The sequence below is a fragment of the Scheffersomyces coipomensis genome (assembly GCF_036884675.1).
Source record: "Scheffersomyces coipomensis strain NRRL Y-17651 chromosome Unknown DFJ63scaffold_5, whole genome shotgun sequence".
In the NCBI taxonomy this organism is placed as follows: Eukaryota; Fungi; Ascomycota; class Pichiomycetes; order Serinales; family Debaryomycetaceae; genus Scheffersomyces; species Scheffersomyces coipomensis.
Genome location: NW_027042896.1, coordinates 1425078 through 1444506, shown reverse-complemented (window position 1 = coordinate 1444506; position 19429 = coordinate 1425078). Strand labels below are relative to the sequence as shown.

The 19429-nt window shown below is 29.5% G+C and overlaps 4 protein-coding genes across 4 annotated transcripts; 2 read left to right on the top strand and 2 right to left on the bottom strand. All coding sequences in view use genetic code 12, as the record gives it.

Annotated features, from left to right (window-relative positions):
• Positions 1-643: 643 nt before the first annotated feature.
• On the bottom strand, positions 644-2494 carry DFJ63DRAFT_336702 (uncharacterized protein; the record flags this gene model as incomplete). Its single annotated transcript, XM_064908424.1, has 1 exon — positions 644-2494. One exon carries the CDS (start codon positions 2492-2494, stop codon positions 644-646), a length of 1851 nt encoding a protein of 616 aa, XP_064761301.1.
• A 7060-nt stretch (positions 2495-9554) lies between these two features.
• On the top strand, positions 9555-11576 carry UME6 (Zn(II)2Cys6 transcription factor UME6; the record flags this gene model as incomplete). Its single annotated transcript, XM_064906389.1, has 1 exon — positions 9555-11576. One exon carries the CDS (start codon positions 9555-9557, stop codon positions 11574-11576), a length of 2022 nt encoding a protein of 673 aa, XP_064761300.1.
• A 644-nt stretch (positions 11577-12220) lies between these two features.
• Positions 12221-15260, bottom strand: DFJ63DRAFT_298315 (uncharacterized protein). Its single transcript, XM_064905436.1, has 2 exons — positions 12721-15260; positions 12221-12663 (listed from the first exon to the last, which is right to left on the bottom strand). The coding sequence occupies exons 1-2, from the start codon at positions 14921-14923 to the stop codon at positions 12320-12322; spliced, it is 2547 nt and encodes an 848-aa protein (XP_064761299.1). The 5' UTR covers positions 14924-15260; the 3' UTR covers positions 12221-12319.
• Positions 15261-16486: 1226 nt separating this feature from the next.
• NRP1 (Nrp1p) lies at positions 16487-18334 on the top strand (the record flags this gene model as incomplete). Its single annotated transcript, XM_064905166.1, has 3 exons — positions 16487-16955; positions 17019-17731; positions 18068-18334. Coding segments are annotated over 3 exons (1449 nt in total), but the record flags the coding sequence as incomplete, so codon positions are not given.
• Positions 18335-19429: the final 1095 nt, after the last annotated feature.

The following is a 19429-nucleotide window of genomic DNA, read 5'->3' as shown; positions in this document are numbered from 1 at the left end:
AGGGTCTGACCCTTTTCAGAAATGTTCGTAGATTTCATTTAGAATCAACAGACAAAAAAAATATCTTTGTTTCATATGACAGTGTTATAAAACCATAAAATAAAATTTATTTTTTGGTGAGCTTCAGCCAATTTATTTTTTGGATGGTTTCAATTATTTTTTGGGGTATTCTCAACCATTGCATTCGTCTAGAGGAAGATTTGAAAGGAATACCACATCTTGGATCTAGGTAATCAGTGATCACCAACGTTGGTGAGCATGGTTAGGTCACTCGATGCTCTGCAATCAATTTAAACAATGTAAGTCCAAGCGTTTTAGTCTTACATGAATTGACATATTTAATTTAATACATTTATTAAGCTACATGTAAGACTAAATAAAAAGAAACAAAATAACAAAAGCATAAAGCACAATACAGCACCGACGATGAATTGATGGAAAATAAAAGTAATACTCACTGTAGAATTAAAGCAAAACAATGGCTAGCACCTTGTACATAATAATAATAATAATAACCGTAAAAGTAGAAACCTCAATTGAATTAAGAGGGTTAAGCAACATAATGCAATACGAATGCAATGAAAACAAAAACAAAAATAGCAATAAAAATAATCTTTGAAACTATCCAGAGTTTCATAAAATTCTAACTGATTTTAAGATAAACTTTATCATTAAATCGTAAAAATTCAGAAATACTGAAATTTACAATATCAATATTTTCATAATTATTTGAATTAGGTAACTTAATGAATAGTTTAGTGAAATAAATTTTTTGTTTAACTAAAACTTTAATATCGTTAATAGATCTAATTAATGCTTTATTAAGTTTAATAGCAACAATTTCATTATTAAAGTTAACTATTTTACATTTAATAAATTGATGATTATTATTATAATTTATCACATTTGATTGATAGGGTTGGGCTTGTGATATTGGTTGTAATTGAGGAGACATATTAGAATAAACTAATTGTGGAGAATATTGTGGAGAAAATTGAGGTGAAAATTGCATAGTTGGTGAATAAGGTAAAGCAGGACTATTAGCTGATAATTTTGGAGGTGAAATTTTAGTTGGATAAGGTACATGTGGAGAAAATGGCATTTTGGTCGGGGTTATTGATGAAGTTGACTGATTTGAACCAAATGATGTGTCAACAGTAGTATTACTAGATGGCATTGGTGCTGTAGTATTAAAACTAGTATTAGGAGTACTATCAGCTGAATCTGAATTATTTCTTGATAAAGGATCAATACTAGTTGAATTATTTCTATTAACATTAATTGGAGTACTACTAGGATTATGATTAGTTTGATTATAACTAACTGAGTTATTTCTATTGATATTAACTGAATTATTTCTGTTAATACTTGTAGAATTATTTCTATTCACACCAATTGAGTTATTTCTATTAATACTTCCATTTCTGGCTTGTTGATAGTGATTATAAGTATTTTTTGTCTTTGATCTCTTTGGTAAATCTCCATTACTTTCATCATAGGCTTGTAATTCAAGTGACTTTTTATCATAATATTGTTTAACAATATTGACTGAACCTGGTAAGATTTTCTCATTAATTTGATCATTACTTAAATTATCAATAAGATTATCATTCTTGAACCCCTTTAATTCATTTGTATCATGGTCTAAATCTAACCAATCGATTAAAACCATTGAAGTTTGAAAATAATTATTGAGAATTAATTTATTCATATAAGTATGTAAGGCATTACATCTCTTTAATAAAGTATTGATCTTTTCTTCATCTAAATCGTCTTCATTAACTGAAATTGGTTCTGGTAACTTTGGTAAATTCAAGTCTTCATTATCAACATTCTTATTACCTATCAAATTTTTCAAAATAATATGTAAATTATAAAAATCTTGATAATATCTTCCAATATGAGTTTTGGTTTGATTAGAATATTCCACATCTATTCTATACCAATATCTATCTTTGAATAACAGGAAATTGGCTATGGATGCACAAACTGGATAAGCCTTATTATTGACAGTTAATGGTTTATTATGAATATCATTTTTTAATTGAAATTGGATATAATTATATTCTTCAATCAACTTACTATTGTTGGAATATTCATCATTTGTCAGTTGTAACCAGGTCAATGTAATGGGGTTTGATTGATCATTGACAGCAATATCAATATAAGAAGCTGGAATTAATCCAGGGTCCAATAATTTATCAACAAATTTAACTAATAACCAACCATCTCCACATCTATCTAATAATTTCAAGATATCACCTTTTCTAATAGCCAATTCATTTTCATTTTCGGCATGGAAAGTATACTTTGCTACTAAGATGATGTTAGCTTTTAACGATGATGAGAATACATGAATTGGTTTTGGGCCTGATATAGTTAAATTACGAATATCTTCAATTATGGGAAGACTATTATTAGTGTTACTGCCTACTCCTCCGATGGGGGCTGAAATGGTAGCCGTGCTCCCTGATAACACGTAAGATTTTGCCATTGCTGATTGTAGTCTGGGATAGATTGGAAAGAGCTTCTAAAGCATAAAAATAAAGAAAAAGAACAGTTGAAAGTAAAAAGAAGAAGAAAAAGTATAAACAAGAAATTAATGATGATAACAACAACAACGAACTCAACGTAAGGCTGCCCTGTTTTTTTTCCCCTAAAAGGCTTTACAATTCAGGGGACATGATTTTGTTCTATTTAATGTCTAACCCTGTTATTATGATTTAATGTTTGACACACCATCTACAAGATAAATCATTGTTATTGTTTACAAATATATCACCTTGAGGCCAAAAAGCGCGTGTCCACAAAAGTTTTTTTTGACGCGACTTGGTGTTTCGAAATGCGGCTCGCTGAATTCGAATCATAGAAATAAGTTCATTTCAACTGTCTTACGAGCATAAAACCAGCAGTTAAAAGATATCTCTACATGGGTATAGTAATTTTAAAAGAGTGGATATGTATAACTTTTGTCGAACTCAAATTGGGAATGAAACTATCGACTTTAATTGGCCAATGTTGATTTATTTTATTTCTTGAGTTGAAATTCCTCAGCTAACTTTTGGGAATTTGTTCGACATCTGTATGTTATGCCATGTACACTCTCATTTATCATTGATTGTCACTACATTATTCGTACCATTTTCAAATTTACATTCTAATTAATTGCAAATTGGAGTATGCGTAAGGAACGTCAAAAGTTTAATTTGAAAATGGGTCCGTTTTCAGCGTTTTTATAGCAGTTTTTTTTTCTTTTATCGTCTTGAATGATTTTCAATTTAATTTTCCATTAAAACAGTTATGCTTATATGCTATACCTGTTATAATTTGTCCACGATGGGTAACTCTCTCCCGATCTCGAATAAACTAAAAAAAAACATTAGTCAATTCCTATATCTAAGAAATGTTTCTACAGAAATATAATACGAGACCCTTACTTCAAATCTTATCAATTATTTCAGGGCACACATGTCTTGTAGGTTTACGTAAATCAGTAGCGACTGCCTTGATTTCTAATCCCCTTTCCTAAAAGGCGGACTTTTATATTCTTAATACCATTGTATCCATCACGCGAACCAAATATTCAAATTGAGATAAAACCTAAATTTTATTCAAATTCTGGATTATTATAATGATGGAAAATTCTCGATTCATTTATCTCCTTCCAGCCATTTTTGCGATAGAATAAACAGAGGTAAATTAGTCTCGCTGGTATTCCGGAAGTGTAAAATATGTTAAAGAAGGAAAAGAAGAAAAAGGTGTATTTAAATTATAACTATTATCATGAAAAATTTTTTTTAGCTTCAGGTCAAATTTGATTTCTCTGATGAGGCGTCTTGCACGTGATCGATTTTTTTATTTTTCAGTAACGATTTTTTTGTCAGATTTCGGTTCACTTTTTTTTTATTAATTTTTGTCAGATTTGCAGTTTAAGACAAAACTTTTTTTTTTTTTTCATTTATTTTTAAGTATTTTTTTGTCACCACCACACGCCTAGTATAATTAAAGAATTTTACGAAATGACGATAATTGTGAGAATCAACAATTCTATTCATTAAAGTTTGTAATAGGAAATATGAAGTCATTGTGAAGTATAATAAGGTTTTGAACTGAAATCAATTTCAACTCAGTTTCAACTTCAAAACCTTAATTAAGCGCAATAAATTCCCCAATATGCACCACCATATCCACCAAATAGCATTGATTGGATAGAATGTGAACTTAGTTTAAGTTTAGTAACTATTAAAGTTGAAGACGAAAAGCTTAGGGCGGGCTCTGGGCGGGGTCAGATGATGATACCGATATGTTCGAAGAAAGAGAAAGAGAAACAGAAACAGAAACAGAAACGGTAAGGTCAATAACGTTTATTACCTTAGAAAGCCATGGTTTTGTATGTAATTGAGATTTCAATTTTGCTTGTCCTCATTGTCTGGGTGGGACTCTTATCACATTTCTTTCATTGGTCTTAGGGACAATAACTATTTCAGGAACTCAATTGTTGGTCAATAGCCATTATTTACTTGTTGTTATTATTATTCTTGACTTTGTATTACTATTATTATTATGGTGATGAGTTCATTGTCTTCTCTTCAAAAAAGCACACACTATGGAATCAGAGAATTAATAATACAAAAATGGAAAATTTACCTTTATTTTTATTTTTAAACAATAAAACGGTTATAATAATTTAGACTAAAAGATTACACCCACTAAAAAAAAAATAAATAAAAAAAAAAAGGTTTTTTTTAATTAAAATATAGAGATGGAAAATAGGGGCACATTAATTTATTTCACAAAACATTTCGCTTTATGACCTTGTAATTCTTACCAACGGCTAGATAATGCCGAATACTAACAAGACTCTTTCGCCTTAATTGATCACTTCTAATTAGTGTAAACTGCCTTGCCAACGTTTTCACATCTATCCGAAATTGGTAATTGAATGAAGTAGTCAATATGTATATTTTATATTGTACCTACCTGTTATAGCTCACATATACATCAAACGTAATGCAATATAGACAGTTGGAAGCGTTTAATGAAAAATTAACCCGCCTATTTCAAGCCTAATACTAAACTACACTTTTTTTTCCAATTATTCATTTATTATTAAGTTTTATCTTTTTACATTTTATTTTTCAATATTTGTTTTTTGTTTTTTGTTTTTTGTTTTTTTTTTATTTTTTATTTTATTTTTATTTTTTTATTTTTTTATTTTTTTTTTCTTATGCAAGTTCGTCAAAAAAAAATAATTTATATAAAAATAAACCGTTGAGAGAATTTATATTAGTATGGAGACAGAAATTGAGCAGAGCTGGCTGGGATAATATTACTTCTTTAGTCCAATGCAACTTGTAATTCATGTAAGCTTCAATTGTTTTGCAGACATGCGCACGTAATTTTAGCTTAACATTACCTTGCTGTTGTTTTTCAAATGCCATGATTATAGCAGTGGTGGTACAACTACCCAAGTAATATATAAGTCTTTTTTTTTTTGCATGCCAGTCCAAACAAAAAGTAGCTAAAAATCAGCGAGCGTTTAGGATATCTTGCGTTCAATTTAAATCTCGCCGAAGAGAGGAAAAAAATGCAGCTCAAACGAGTAGGCTAAAAAAAATACCTCTGCGAATCTATATTGTAAGGCGATAATAAAGAAATACCCAAATAAGGTAAAAGGTTAAACTAAAAGTTCCGAATTTAGACCAAGATGGTACGTGTTAGTTAAAAAAGGAAGAATGAAAAGTCTAACAACTTTTGATTTTGATTTGAGATTATTAAGAAGACCAAATCAAATACGGATCTCTTTCTAGTTTTGTTATTTTTTAGTTTGCATATACCGCTAAAAATTGCTCTAAAAATTTCTCATAACTGATATTTATCAGAACTGTAGTATAACGTCTGGCTCTGGCTCGAATCTAACTAACTTAAACATATACAATGGTTACAACATTTTACAATTGATATCATCGTTTTTAAAGTCAAACAGTTATATGCTTTTGTGGTTTATCTATTTTAAGGTTAACGTACTTTTAATCATTGTGCGGTTTTATCGTCTGATTCCTTTAATGGACTGGTACGGAAGTTATGTTATGCCATATTATGTTAAATCATTTTATTTTATACATTCCATTTTGTAATTATAATTTATAAACAGACGATTTCTGTGGATAATGAATGTTAGAATAGAAGTAAGAATACCCTGATTAAACCTTTCTGTTTCATGGATAAGGCAGGTGAAACCAACATGACAAAAAAAATTCTGGTTAGATTCTCCACAAAAGATTGGTTTGTATACTGACTCCAGACACAAATTCTAAAGTATATGCCCTTCAATGGATGTTTAAGAATATGTGCTATAGTTTTGACGTTGATCTTTACGAAGCTATATAATCAAGGATTAACTTGCTGTTTGTGTATTCAGGATTGATACCTTTCAAATCTTCATCAATCATTAATCTACATCATCATTTAAACTGGTTCCGAATCAAGGTGATTATTTGCGCTCAATTACTAGATATATTTCTACAAACCATGTAGCAAATCTTTGAAAGGTTGACATTCAGATAAAGCAAATTATGTTACTAAACCAGACTTTTTTTTTTATGACGGCACTTTCCTTGACCGAACGATTCCTGATTTTCCTCACCCGTTATGGTTAATCAAAGAACCTGGTTCCAAACTCCTTCCTTTTATATGCTTATGAATGTAAATGCTCTAAGTAACCCTATTTCACAACTGCGAAAGGTTAATCCAAGAAAAATTATCACGTAAGAGATTCCTAAAAAAAAAAAAATTAGCCCAGTTCTTTTCAATTATTTATTAACAGATTTTCTCGTTCCTACAAACCTCTACGATAAATCTTGTTTACACGTAGTTCTTTTAAGTTAAGTTTAGCAAGGCTGTTCTGCACGTTATTGTCTCACTATACATTCCAGGAACAATTTTTTTCAATATATATTTGAACTCATGTAAATAAACAAATTCTAGAACTAGATACAAAATTGAAAAATTAATTATAAAGCAGCTTACTATCACCACAGTCAAAGTCATTTGTCATTGTTTTGTCATATATCTTATCCTAATACAAAGAAAAACCAGACAAAATACTTTTTTTACAATAAAGAAATGACAAATGACATTAAAAAATAAAATAAAAGAGTTGGGAAAAAAAAAAAAATTCAAAAAAAAAAAAAAAGAAAATGGGAGGTGAAGTGAACAACAATAGTGGAAACTATTTAAATATCTCCATAAATTGAAATATTAGCATATGTTATTTACTAATTGAGGATAGTCTATGAATCTTATTTACTATTTTCATATAAATTACTATTGTGATGGTTTTTAAACTTTTCTAAGACATTAATTTTTTTAATTTTCAACTGTGGTCTTAATTAATCGAATTGTTTTTCAGAAATTAACAGCATATATTCTTGGACTATGTTAATCAATCGATCTTCCCACAAGACAAGTTCAGACCCTTTCCTTTTGTAATGACAGTATAAATCCGCTAATTTTAACAGTATCTGTGTCATTTTAGTTTCTGTTTTCTGGTAGAGGATTTAAACTTTAGATCCGTAGAGAACATCACAATATAAAAGATAGTATATAGAAGTAAAATTAGTAAAGGGCGACGAGCGATTCACAAAAGTAGTATCGTAATTGATGGTGAAGCTTTATAACACAAGCAACAAAATATTTGGGATTATCTATACATATTAACATTTACCTCTTACAAGTAAAAAGTAGTTTTCTTTTATTTTTTTTATTTTTGTCTGTATTTATTTATTTATTTTAATTTATTTTTATTTTCAATTTTTTGTTTTTATTATTTTATTTTTTTTATTTTATTTAAATTTATTTTTTTTTCTCCAAAATTTTTTTTCAAATTTATTTTTGTCAAATTAAATTTTTGTTGTTAATACTCCTGTTTTTTTTTTTTTTTTCTTAATTTTGTAATTTTTTTTATCACAATTTAATTGTATGATTACAATGGGGCAAAACATTTACAAGTTAATTTACGTAATGTTAACTTGTACAATTCCTGCTTACTTTGAAGGTTTCCTTAACATTTTTCAGTTTTTGGTTAATGCCAAAGTAGGGGAATTTCTTTTTTTTTATTTTTCTTTTCCATTAATTTTGTTTGGTATACATTTTTTTTATTTATTTATTTTTAATATTTTTTTTTTTCTAAAAATGTTATTTTACTTCCAAAATTACCTTTTTACGTTTATTATGTTATAATTTAATTCTAATTTTTATTTGTACCATTGTAGTTTGTGGATTAATTTATATAGTCCCCTTTATCGTTTGACTATTTTTTAATTACCTTGCTGTACTTTTCATTTCGTCTTTCTGTCTTTCTTTTCTTCTTTGAATCCTATTTTAATCACTTCTTTTCTTTTAAGCTCTAAGCAATCGGGATCGTTCGTCGTTAGTGTCTTCGACTGTTACCAATCTTTGCATTCAATCATAGCAGTAGACCGATAGTTAGAGATAATCTGAAAGGAGAAGTAATCTTAGTTTTCAGTATTTGGATTAGACAGTGAATTTAAATTATCAACCAATATTCGTTCTTTCATTCAGTCAATTACATCGATTTAGACCTGGGAAAAAATCAAGTTATTCCATTCCCAACTGATATCAACACCATTCCTATACATTCCAACCCCATTTTGTTCTGTTACCGGAGATCACCATCAATTGCCCTGAACAAAGTCAATTACAAGCATTCGAAACCAACCAATATACTTACAGCCTTCGATAACTAAACCAATCCCTTCATTCTACAAATCAATTGAGTATATTAGTTTATCCTTCAATATCAACCATCGTCCCAATAGTTTCCCTATAACAATCAAAATTTTTGAAAAATTAATACAATATAATAATAATAATAATAATAATTATTTTGCTAGAGCTGACAAAGATTTTACATAATCTGCCAATAATAAAAAAAATAAATTGTCTGGAAAAAAAATTCAATATTTTTTTTTACTGCCGCAAATTATTCGTTATTTTTTTTACGGTTTTGGCACATAATTTAAGGCACCAAAAAAAAAAAGATAAGGAGAATTTTTTTTTTTACGCAGCATTAGCAGCAACGGCCACAATAACAATTTCCACTTGGTACAAAGGCATCAGATAAAGGGTGGGATCCCTGAGTTAATTTAAAGTTGTGTGAGTGTCCATTACATCAGTGAAATAGTTAATTCATTTCAACTGTCGCTACATACCTTTCTTTCTTTACGGGTTCTACCACTACTGCCACTACTACTTTTTAATTTACCATTTATTTTTTTGTTTCAGATATTAGTGACCCCGCAAAATATAGGTCAATTTAATTTTTTTTCACAACCTGATACAGACATTAGAATTATAAGGTTAATTATTATTAGCTTATCTGGTCACTAGATCAATTTATGTTTCAGTTGTTTTAACTATAGTCCTTCATTCAAGTTTTGCCTTCTTTCCTTATATATATTATTTTTCGGTCCTTGCTTCTACCATAATCATATTTTACTTTCTTCACTTACCTAAGTCAAGCAATAAGAAATATGAAAAATTCTACTGATACTCCTAGTTCTGCTACTTATGATAATGAAGATACAATAAGATTAAATAGCTCAATGATAACTTCTTCTCCAATCATGGGAAATTCAAAATATGATCATCAGGTTGTTCAATATCAGCAACAATTACAGCATCAAAATTTAAATCAAAATCAACAGCTTTTATTACTACAACAACAGCAACAACAACAAATCCAATTTCATGGTCATTATCAGCAACCACAACCTCATGTTGATCTTCAACGACTTGCACAATTTGAAACCAATGATCAAGATTTATATCAATTTGAGAATTTGGGACAATTTAATCCTTTACCGCCACCTCCAATCTCGAGAAATAAAGCTCCAAGTATTAGTTCAACATTTCTGGGAGGATCAAATTCTTACGATTTATCGCCAACTGCAGGAATAAGCAATCCAATTATTTCCACCAATCATCACGATAACGCTGCATCACAAATACTACAGCAAAATGATGAAGATTTTCAGTCTAATGCTCCACATTATTCATTCTTTTCTCATCAGAATGGGGTGAATTCAAATAATTCATTACCACTTCAAAATAATAGTCATAATACCCATAACAATTTTCAAAATAATAATAATAGCAATACTAATAGTGCTTTATTTAAGTTGAATATGGAATCAACACCAGATCTTTTAAGTCAAAATATGTCATTAAACCAATCAGAATTGATGTATAATTTAACTGAATTTGATGTTGTTAACCCATCCCTTGATTCAATCCCTGATTCAATGATTTACAGTCACCAGAATACAAGTTTAAATTCTATTTCTAATCACCATAATAATAATAACAACAGTAATATGATAAATAACAATAATATTCTTGGTAATCTCAATGAATCAAATGCTATATCTTATTCAATATCAGCAACTAATGAAATATCCCAATTTCCTTATACTCCAACTTTAAGTGATGTTTATACCCCTACACTTTCAGATTCAAGTTTTACTCCAAATTCTACAGTTAATACAAATTACCCTCTTCAAGGTTCATTCGAAGATCAGAGTTTAAGAGCTCCGACTCCCCATTACAGTTCATCCAATACTACTAATAAAATTTCTAAAAAGCCTTCATTATCAAGATTGAACAATTCAATGGTTAATAATAAAAAGAATTTAATTATTCAAACTCATCTTGCTTCATCTACTTCAAATCTTTCAAGTAGTACTCCATTAAGTGAATCTTCTCCAAAAGTTTCACCATTAAGTAATAAATATAAAGGATTAGAGAATAATCATAACAGTGGAAATCATTATCAAAATAGTTCTACTACTAGATCTTTATCTAATTATTCTACATCATCTACAACTTCAACTAATACAAATTCGGCTAGTGCTTATCCTCCATTGAATGTATTTCGTCACAACTCAGATGCTTCTTCAACTGCTTCTACAAAAAATTCTGAAATTAATGTTACTACATCAAATATTACAGTTTCAACTCCCGTCAAAGCGTTAAGTACCCCACGCCGCAAAACTTATCCAAGCTTAAACGAAATATCTTTAAAGAAATCAAACAAGAATTTAAGAAAAATTCCTCTGAGAGATTCTGTTATTATGCAAGATGGATCAAAAAATTCGAGTAGAGATAGTTTTACCAGTCATAGCAGTGAAGATGGAATTAATGATACACCAACAGGTAAGGCTAAAAAATACACGAGAAGAAGGTTATTGCCAAGATCTAAAAATGGTTGTTGGATCTGTCGTATAAAGCATCTTAAATGTGACGAAGTTAGACCTCATTGTGCAAGTTGTCTTAAATTTGGAATTGAATGTGATTATAGCAAGGATAAGCCAGACTATGTCATCGATAAACAATTGAGGTTACAAAAATTAGACGAATTATCATTAATTAGGAAACAAAACCAAGTAGCTACTAAAAATCAGAAAAATAAATTAAAAGCTGGATTTAATGATCAATTCCAAAATTTTGCTACCCCTTCACCTCATCCATCTTCGAAATCTCAATACTTCAGTTAAGTTCTAACCTCCGACATGGATAAATTATAGATACAAATTGACAAAATAAGTTGAATATTTGTGGATCACACTTCCAAATGAAATTTAGTTTTTGCAACAAGAATCAAAAGCACTGCATCATTTTTTTTTTTTTACTTCTCTCCTTAAAAAAATTCCTTAGATTATAGTGGCCCAGCGTTTTCCACTAATTTCATAAATAGTTATATTAATTCACTTCTTTCTTTTCTTCTTTCTTTCTATCGTAACAATTTTTAATTATTTCCCCCGCTTATATATATATTCTTTTCCTTGGTGCATATACTAGATCTTCATCTTTTTATGATATATTCCTATTTTTAAAAATATAAAAAAAGTCTTCTAATGTGATAATCATTTCAATAAACCAATAATCTAGCGGGTTCGTTCACCTCTTATACCATTTTTTTTGTACAATCGTCTCTTAGATGACACCTCATTTACTATAGACGAGGTTGAGTTCTGGGGTCACAAATGATTGCAAAAAAATAAAATTCTCTAACGGTAAAAAAATATTCGGCAAACAAAAAAAAAAAAAAATTGTTTTAAGCGAGCTTTGACCGTTAGACGATGCAAAAAAAGGTCCAAAATCTTCATTCCTTAGATTTCACCTGATAGTCGAGAGATTTGCTATATTCATTTATAGTGCATTATTTTATATTAAAAAGTTTAATAATATGACACTGTTTCAAATCAAATTAGTATCTATCTATCTATATATGTTTCTATTATTCCCATTCGCTAACATTTAAGCGCTTCCTCAAAATTATTTCGTCATCTGTTCTTGATATAATTGAAAATTCACCATTTTCGATATTATGATTAGACAAATTAGAGTTATTATATTCCACCATCGATATTATATCACCTTCGAATCCAACCCATGGTCCATGTAATGGATCTATCAAGTATGGATATGTATAATCAGAGAATTGTTCTCTCTCTTCGTCAATGGTGGATCGTCTTCTACTTAAGGCGGTAGTTTGATTATATATGGAATGATCACCTCCAATTAGGAATGATGATTCGTCAAGTACCAGCGAAAGATTTCCAGGGAAGTCTTCATCTTCTTCTTCATCGTCATCATTTCCATTGATATGAGGGGTTGGAGTTTGAGATTGACTCCTACTTGGCTGTTCCAGACTCGATCTATCATCGTCAAATTCTTTATCAAAATTGAATGGATTTTGAATAGCCCTCAAAGCAATAAAAGTATTTAATGGAACATAATATTTTTCAAAGTTCCAGAATATAAATATGGTGATTATAACTAAAGGTGCACACAAAACTGATAATAATATAGCACTTTCTAAAGCCATGGTTCCACACATAAATAATTGGAATATAATTAAGCCTAAAAGAATTCTTCTAAATATCATGGGCCAAACTTTACCTGTGGAATGAGGAGGATGAACAAAATTATAAACTAATTGATATTTATAAACAAAATATCCTAAAATGAAATATACCAATCCACTGGTTACAATCTTGGTTGATAAAACAGAATAAATCAAAATTATAATGAAAATTAAGATATGTTGGGGTAAGTGAATACCAAAATCAAAGATTTGAGGGGTAAAATAATAAGCTCTATAATCTCTTGGAGTCTTTAAAAACATATTTTTAATCAAGAATAATTTTCCAATAACATTAAGAATAACGAAATCACTAATTTGTAATAATTTAACGGGGAACATGGCTAAACCTTGTAATAATATTAAATCAACATAAAATAATGATTTATTTTTTAAGGACGAAGCTAACTTATAAGCTATTTTAGTGGTGTCACTAATATAAGATAAATAATCCCAAATCGTACCTGTAATAACAAACACTAAAAATAACACAAAGAAATTGTAAAAGAAATTTTTTGATAAGGTTGATAATTCAATCTCACTATTTGATGAATAACCTTGAATTTGGGATAAATATTTATAAAAAAATGGAGTCAGAACACTTAAAGCTGAAAATAATAATGGAGGTAAAATACCAGTAACAAATGTAGTTAACCATGGTGAAGTACTTATTAATTTTCCTAAAGCAGGCCAGAATTTAGTTATAGTTTTAATTTCTAATAAGGAAGCTAATGGAACAACTAAAAAAATTATGAAAGCATAGCTTAGAACGATAATGATTGTAACTGAATATGATTTTATAAGTCTTCTTAAATAGGTTAATTTATAATTTTTCCATTGTATATCCTTTGGAGCTGGAGCCAAACTAACCATTAATTTATAAACTCGAGGATCTAATAAGGTTTGAGATGCCATTTGAGCAGAAGCAACTGATTCCATGGTTATAAATGCACTATTGATTTGTTTAAAATCAGGATTTTCAATATTTTGTTGAATTTGACGTATTTGACTGTCGATTTCTACTAGCTCTTGGGATAATAGTTTAATTTGTTTATCAATCTTGATAGCTTTTAATTCATTATTATTCAAGTTAGGGTTTTCATAATCAGGTAAAACTGATGGTATTTTATTTTGATCATAAATATCAACCTTTAAGTTGTATTTTGATGAATAATGACTTTCTAATTTGCTAATAAGTTTTTTTCTATTATTGAATAATTTCTCTAATGGAGTCCAATCATAGATTAATTTGATATCAGAAACTTTACCAATTTGAAGATTTTCAACAAATTCTTTTAATTTATCGATGTTTAATAATTTTTTTGGAATTCCATCTAATCTTATGGTTCTATCAGTAATTGAATTTTGAGATGCCAAATATTTTTGTCTTATTTTTAAAACTTTTGTTGTGTACTCATAAAGATAATAATAAATTATGATTGAAAATAAGTAAGTGAAAATGGGATATACCCACATGAATTGAGGGAAATCATCACTAAAGTCAGGAGGATTATTTGGATCATCAAAACTATAATGGTAAAGGGATCGTACCATCAACCAATGAATATTATCTTTATCATAATTACCTGTAAAATAATATCGGATTGGACTTAAGACTATAACTGCCAAAATAGATAAGATCAGAAAAATCTTGATACCCATTTTGAAGAATTCAAGATAAACATAAGCATCTAAACCCGAATAATTTAAGATTTCATCATCTGTTATGGCAAAGATAACGAATATCCAACCAAAATATCCTTTTGGTAATGGTTTAATTCTGGCACTATTGTAAGATTTTCTTAATGTTCTAACCGCATAAATATGAGGCCATCTATGTCTTAGTATACAAAATAAGAAGAATGAACCTATACCTATGAAAAGACAAATAGTCAATTGAGTTTTGAAAACCCTTTGTTGCCCTCTCATCTTGTTCAAGGGATCATCATCCAAATCATCTAATGATGAAAACGACATATTCAATTATGGTTGGATTTCGTGAACTATGTATATGATATGATATGATATGATATGATAGGACTTGACTTGAATTGAATTATTTGAGGTGTAGGATATTTAGTTATGTGCTTTGAAATTGACGGTCAAAAATAAAAATGACGGTCAAAATTTAAAATTGAAATCAAACGTGGAGCAACGATGCTGCTAACTAGTAAAAATCAAACAAACAGGAACTAACAACACTAACAGATGTGTTAACGGACGAGTGGTGAGGATGAGATCAACGTGATCTTATCAGGTAAGATGGAATTGGAGAATATGATGTTGTGGAGACTGGTAGTTAATTGAAATTAGTGGTGATACATCATCATAAAAATTTCTGGGTCTGTTTACAACGCGCTCTTTATGTTTTTTTTTGATTTAGTGTTCTGTTTTGTAGTGTTCTAAGTTTAAATTTAAATTCATCTACACCAATGTAATGGATCAAATGGTGATGAATCTATTGGAAATAATCATCAATGGACAACATAAAGTCTAGTAAGTAATATAACTTGATAATAACCGTGGGATGGATGATTATCAGAGTGTAAAAGGGTTCATATTCCCATTGTTTTGCAACACAATAAAAATGGCAGCCATTATGTTTCAGGGCATGGTTTGTAATCATGATATTTGTTTCTGATCACAAGAGTTGATTAATCCATCAAACAGAGTATCTGAACCATCAAATGAATCACTTATTTGCTTAGTTAAGTAATTGTTATCATCAACAATAGTAAAAATACTATTCCATTAAGTCGTTTGAAATAGCTCTGCTACTGGTCAAACATCTTTATTTCAACTTGCAGCACTTAGAATACGGTAAAACACGAGATACATTGCACTACTTACAATATTACCTTTCATCTAATCTAACTTTACATTTTCTATTCATTTAGACATTACATTGATCGATTCGACCATTAGTCTTAGTTATATACTATGTCATTTACAACCATTGGGTATGTCTTATTCTAAGTCCTTTTTTTATTTTGCGACGTCAATATTAATCACGTGCACATTTTTGACATTATTTTTTGTAAAATAATTTTTTTTTCGTTTGGTGGTGGTGCCAGTCAGTCGTCGAAAATAAGACAAGACACCGGTAAACAGAGGAGGAAAAAAAATTGATTTCTATTTTGAAATAGTTTTACATTTGTTGACCGTATCAGAACAACATATAATAAGAGATTTCAACGGTATCTGTATTACTACCAAATCGATTTGGCCCCATCATCCCGTCCAGTGCCACCTACCCCTTCCCACCCATCTTCATTCTCATTACCGTTTTCATTTCACTTCCCCGTTCCATTTGCTTTGCATTGTCTCTCTCTATTTTTTTTCAAAGGCTTTTTTAAAGTGTCACTCTTTTGCAACAAACACCATAGCCTAATACGTTAAATCTATTTTGATAGCCTCGAGAGTAATCATATTTCAAACAGTTCCAGATTCATTTCATCCTCAGAAAGTTTAAAATTGTAAAAATTTACTGGCAGGAAATAAAAGAAATAGACGAAAAACAAAAAAGCAGACCCTTTTATTATGAGTGATGTATACGTAGTGATTAATATCGCTACTACTTGCGACGAAACTAATACTTATGTCACCAAAGATTCAACTGAATTGATAGAATTTTCGTGGTCAACCATCGATGCGGTAACTACTGAAGTTTTACATAAAGAATCAATTTTAGTCAAACCTACCAATACTCCAATAACTCCTTATTGTTCACAATTACACAAATTAACTTGGGAACATGTTAGAAATGCAGGAACTTTCAAGGATGCTATTCAACAATTTGATAACTATGTTCAGGTAAGCTTAATCAATAATAACAAATCATTTGTATTTGTCACCATGGATTTAAAATCATTTAATATTCAAGTACCAAGAGAAGCAAGAGATAAATCAATCGTTTTACCATCATACTTACAAATGCCAAAAATCTTTGATTTATCAATTGAATATTCTAAATGGCAATTATCTCATCCAGAATCTTTAAGTTACCCTGGTTCTTCTTTAATCAATATTATCACTTGTTTACAGGTTGATCTTAATCAATCTGAAATTGAAGAATTAAACTCATCATCAGTAAATGGTTCTTCTACAGTTGAATTATTATCGAATTTAGCAGCATTAACTTCTGATTCATCAAACTTAACCACTCCAAGTTTAACTCCAAATTCAACTTCTTCAACAAAATCATCATTACTCACGAGTATTTACTCAAAAATCTTAATTCAATTAATTAAAAAATCATTACCCATCGAAGAACATCAAAATGTATTGACAAAACCTTATGATTTTGAACAAGATGTTAAAATGTTTTTATCAGAGAGATCTAAAATCTTATATCTTTCCAATTTATCTAATGATACTACTCAATCAGAATTAGAGTCTTGGTTTACTCAATATGGTGGTAGACCAATCGCATTTTGGACTATTAAAAATTTAGAGTCATCAACTAATTCTAAATCTAAATCAAATGGAATTTCCGGATTTGCTGTCTTTTCAACTCATGAAGAGGCCACCGAATCACTTTCTATGAATGGAAAAGTTTTTAATGATAGACCTATTGAAGTCCAACCTTCTTCAACCAAAGTGTTGGACAAAGCTAGTGATTTGTTGACTCCTTTCCCACCTTCAAAGAATAGACCAAGACCTGGTGATTGGACTTGTCCTTCATGTGGATTTTCTAATTTCCAAAGAAGAACTCATTGTTTCAGATGTTCATTCCCAGCTTCTTCAGCTGTAGCAATCCAAGAATCAATTTATTCATCTAATTCTGTTCCTAAATCCAATAACAATAATAATAACAACAATAACAACAATTATTCAAACAATAATAACAATTTAAATTTAACTCCTTCAAATAGTCGTCGTAATGGTCCCAATGATAAAATTGCATTAAATTCAGCAGTTATAAATGCTGCTGCCATATTAAATAATAACAATAATAACAACAATAATACTTCATCTGTTAATAATTCTAATTCTAATCATAATGCTTACAACAATAATATTAATTCTTACAATAACAAATCTCAACTTCAAGATCATTCCCAATTACAATCTCAACAAGCACAACAATCACAACAACCGCAACACCAACATCATTCTCAGGATCAACAACAACAGTATAATTTACATTCTAATGGAAATGGTCATAATAATTTGAATTATAATAATAACCATTTGAATTCTATCAACAACAACGGCAATAATAACAATAATTTGAATAATGCTAATAACAATATGAACAACAATCATAATCGTTTACACTATAATAATAATAATGTACCATTTAGAGCTGGAGATTGGAAATGTGATTATTGTACTTATCACAATTTTGCTAAAAATTTATGTTGTTTAAAATGTGGTGCTAATAAACCAGCCAGTTTACAGAATAATAATAACAACAATAACAACAATAATAATAGTCATAATAATTCTGGAAGCAATGCTTCATCAGCCGCTGTTGCTGCTGCTGCTGCTGCCGCAGCAGCTGCTAATAGCAATATTCATTCTGTTAATTCAACAGCCGCAGCTATTGCCGCTGCTACTGCTAGTGGTCAACCTTTGAATTTGAGTAATGGACTTTTAAACAGTTTACAACAACCTCAACCTCATCCTCATCATTCGAGTCAATATTTACAAGCACCATCTCAAAGACAACAATCAAGAAATAATTCATTGGGTTCCACTTCTAGCACTCAATATTCTACTGGTAGTAACAATTCAGGTGGAAAATCCATGCTTGGTCAAGGTCAAAACCAATCTCATCTTTATCAACAACAAAACTCTTATAACAGTAATTCTGGCTTAAGAGGTAGTGGTAATGGAACCCCACAACCATCATTACAACAACAACAACAACAACAACAATATCTTCAAAACTTGAATAAATTCAATTCACCTTCTGTTACAAACTCCCCTGGTTTATATCCAACTACCGGATATATTTCTAACCAGTACCAACAACATCAACATCATCTCTCTCAACAACTGCAACAACAACAACAACATTCTAACTATAACAAGCAAAATCCAATTACTCCTAATTCAGTTCCATTAGATGGTAATTCTAATGCTTCTCCTGCTGTTGTTGCTAAAAATCAAGATGCTACATTTAATGTGTTAACTAATCAAATCAATTCATTAAGTTTGAATCAATAATTTCATTTACTTTATTTCTACGTTTCGTTACTTAATTCGTCAATGGATCAATTTTTATTCTAGTTGTATATTTGCTTGCTTGCTTTAAACTCTTTTTTTCATTTAATTGCTTTGTTCCTTTTTTTTATTTATTATTCTTTGATTTTCCTTGTTTGGCATAGTTTAACTTTTGAAAGGATGGTGGTGGTGGATTCTATCGTGTGTGTTTACTTTAAAAAACAGCTTGTGCTGAAAGACTTTTAATACTTTTTTTTATGTTTACTATTGTTCTATCTTTTGATGTATTATATTGTATATGGTTATAACTCT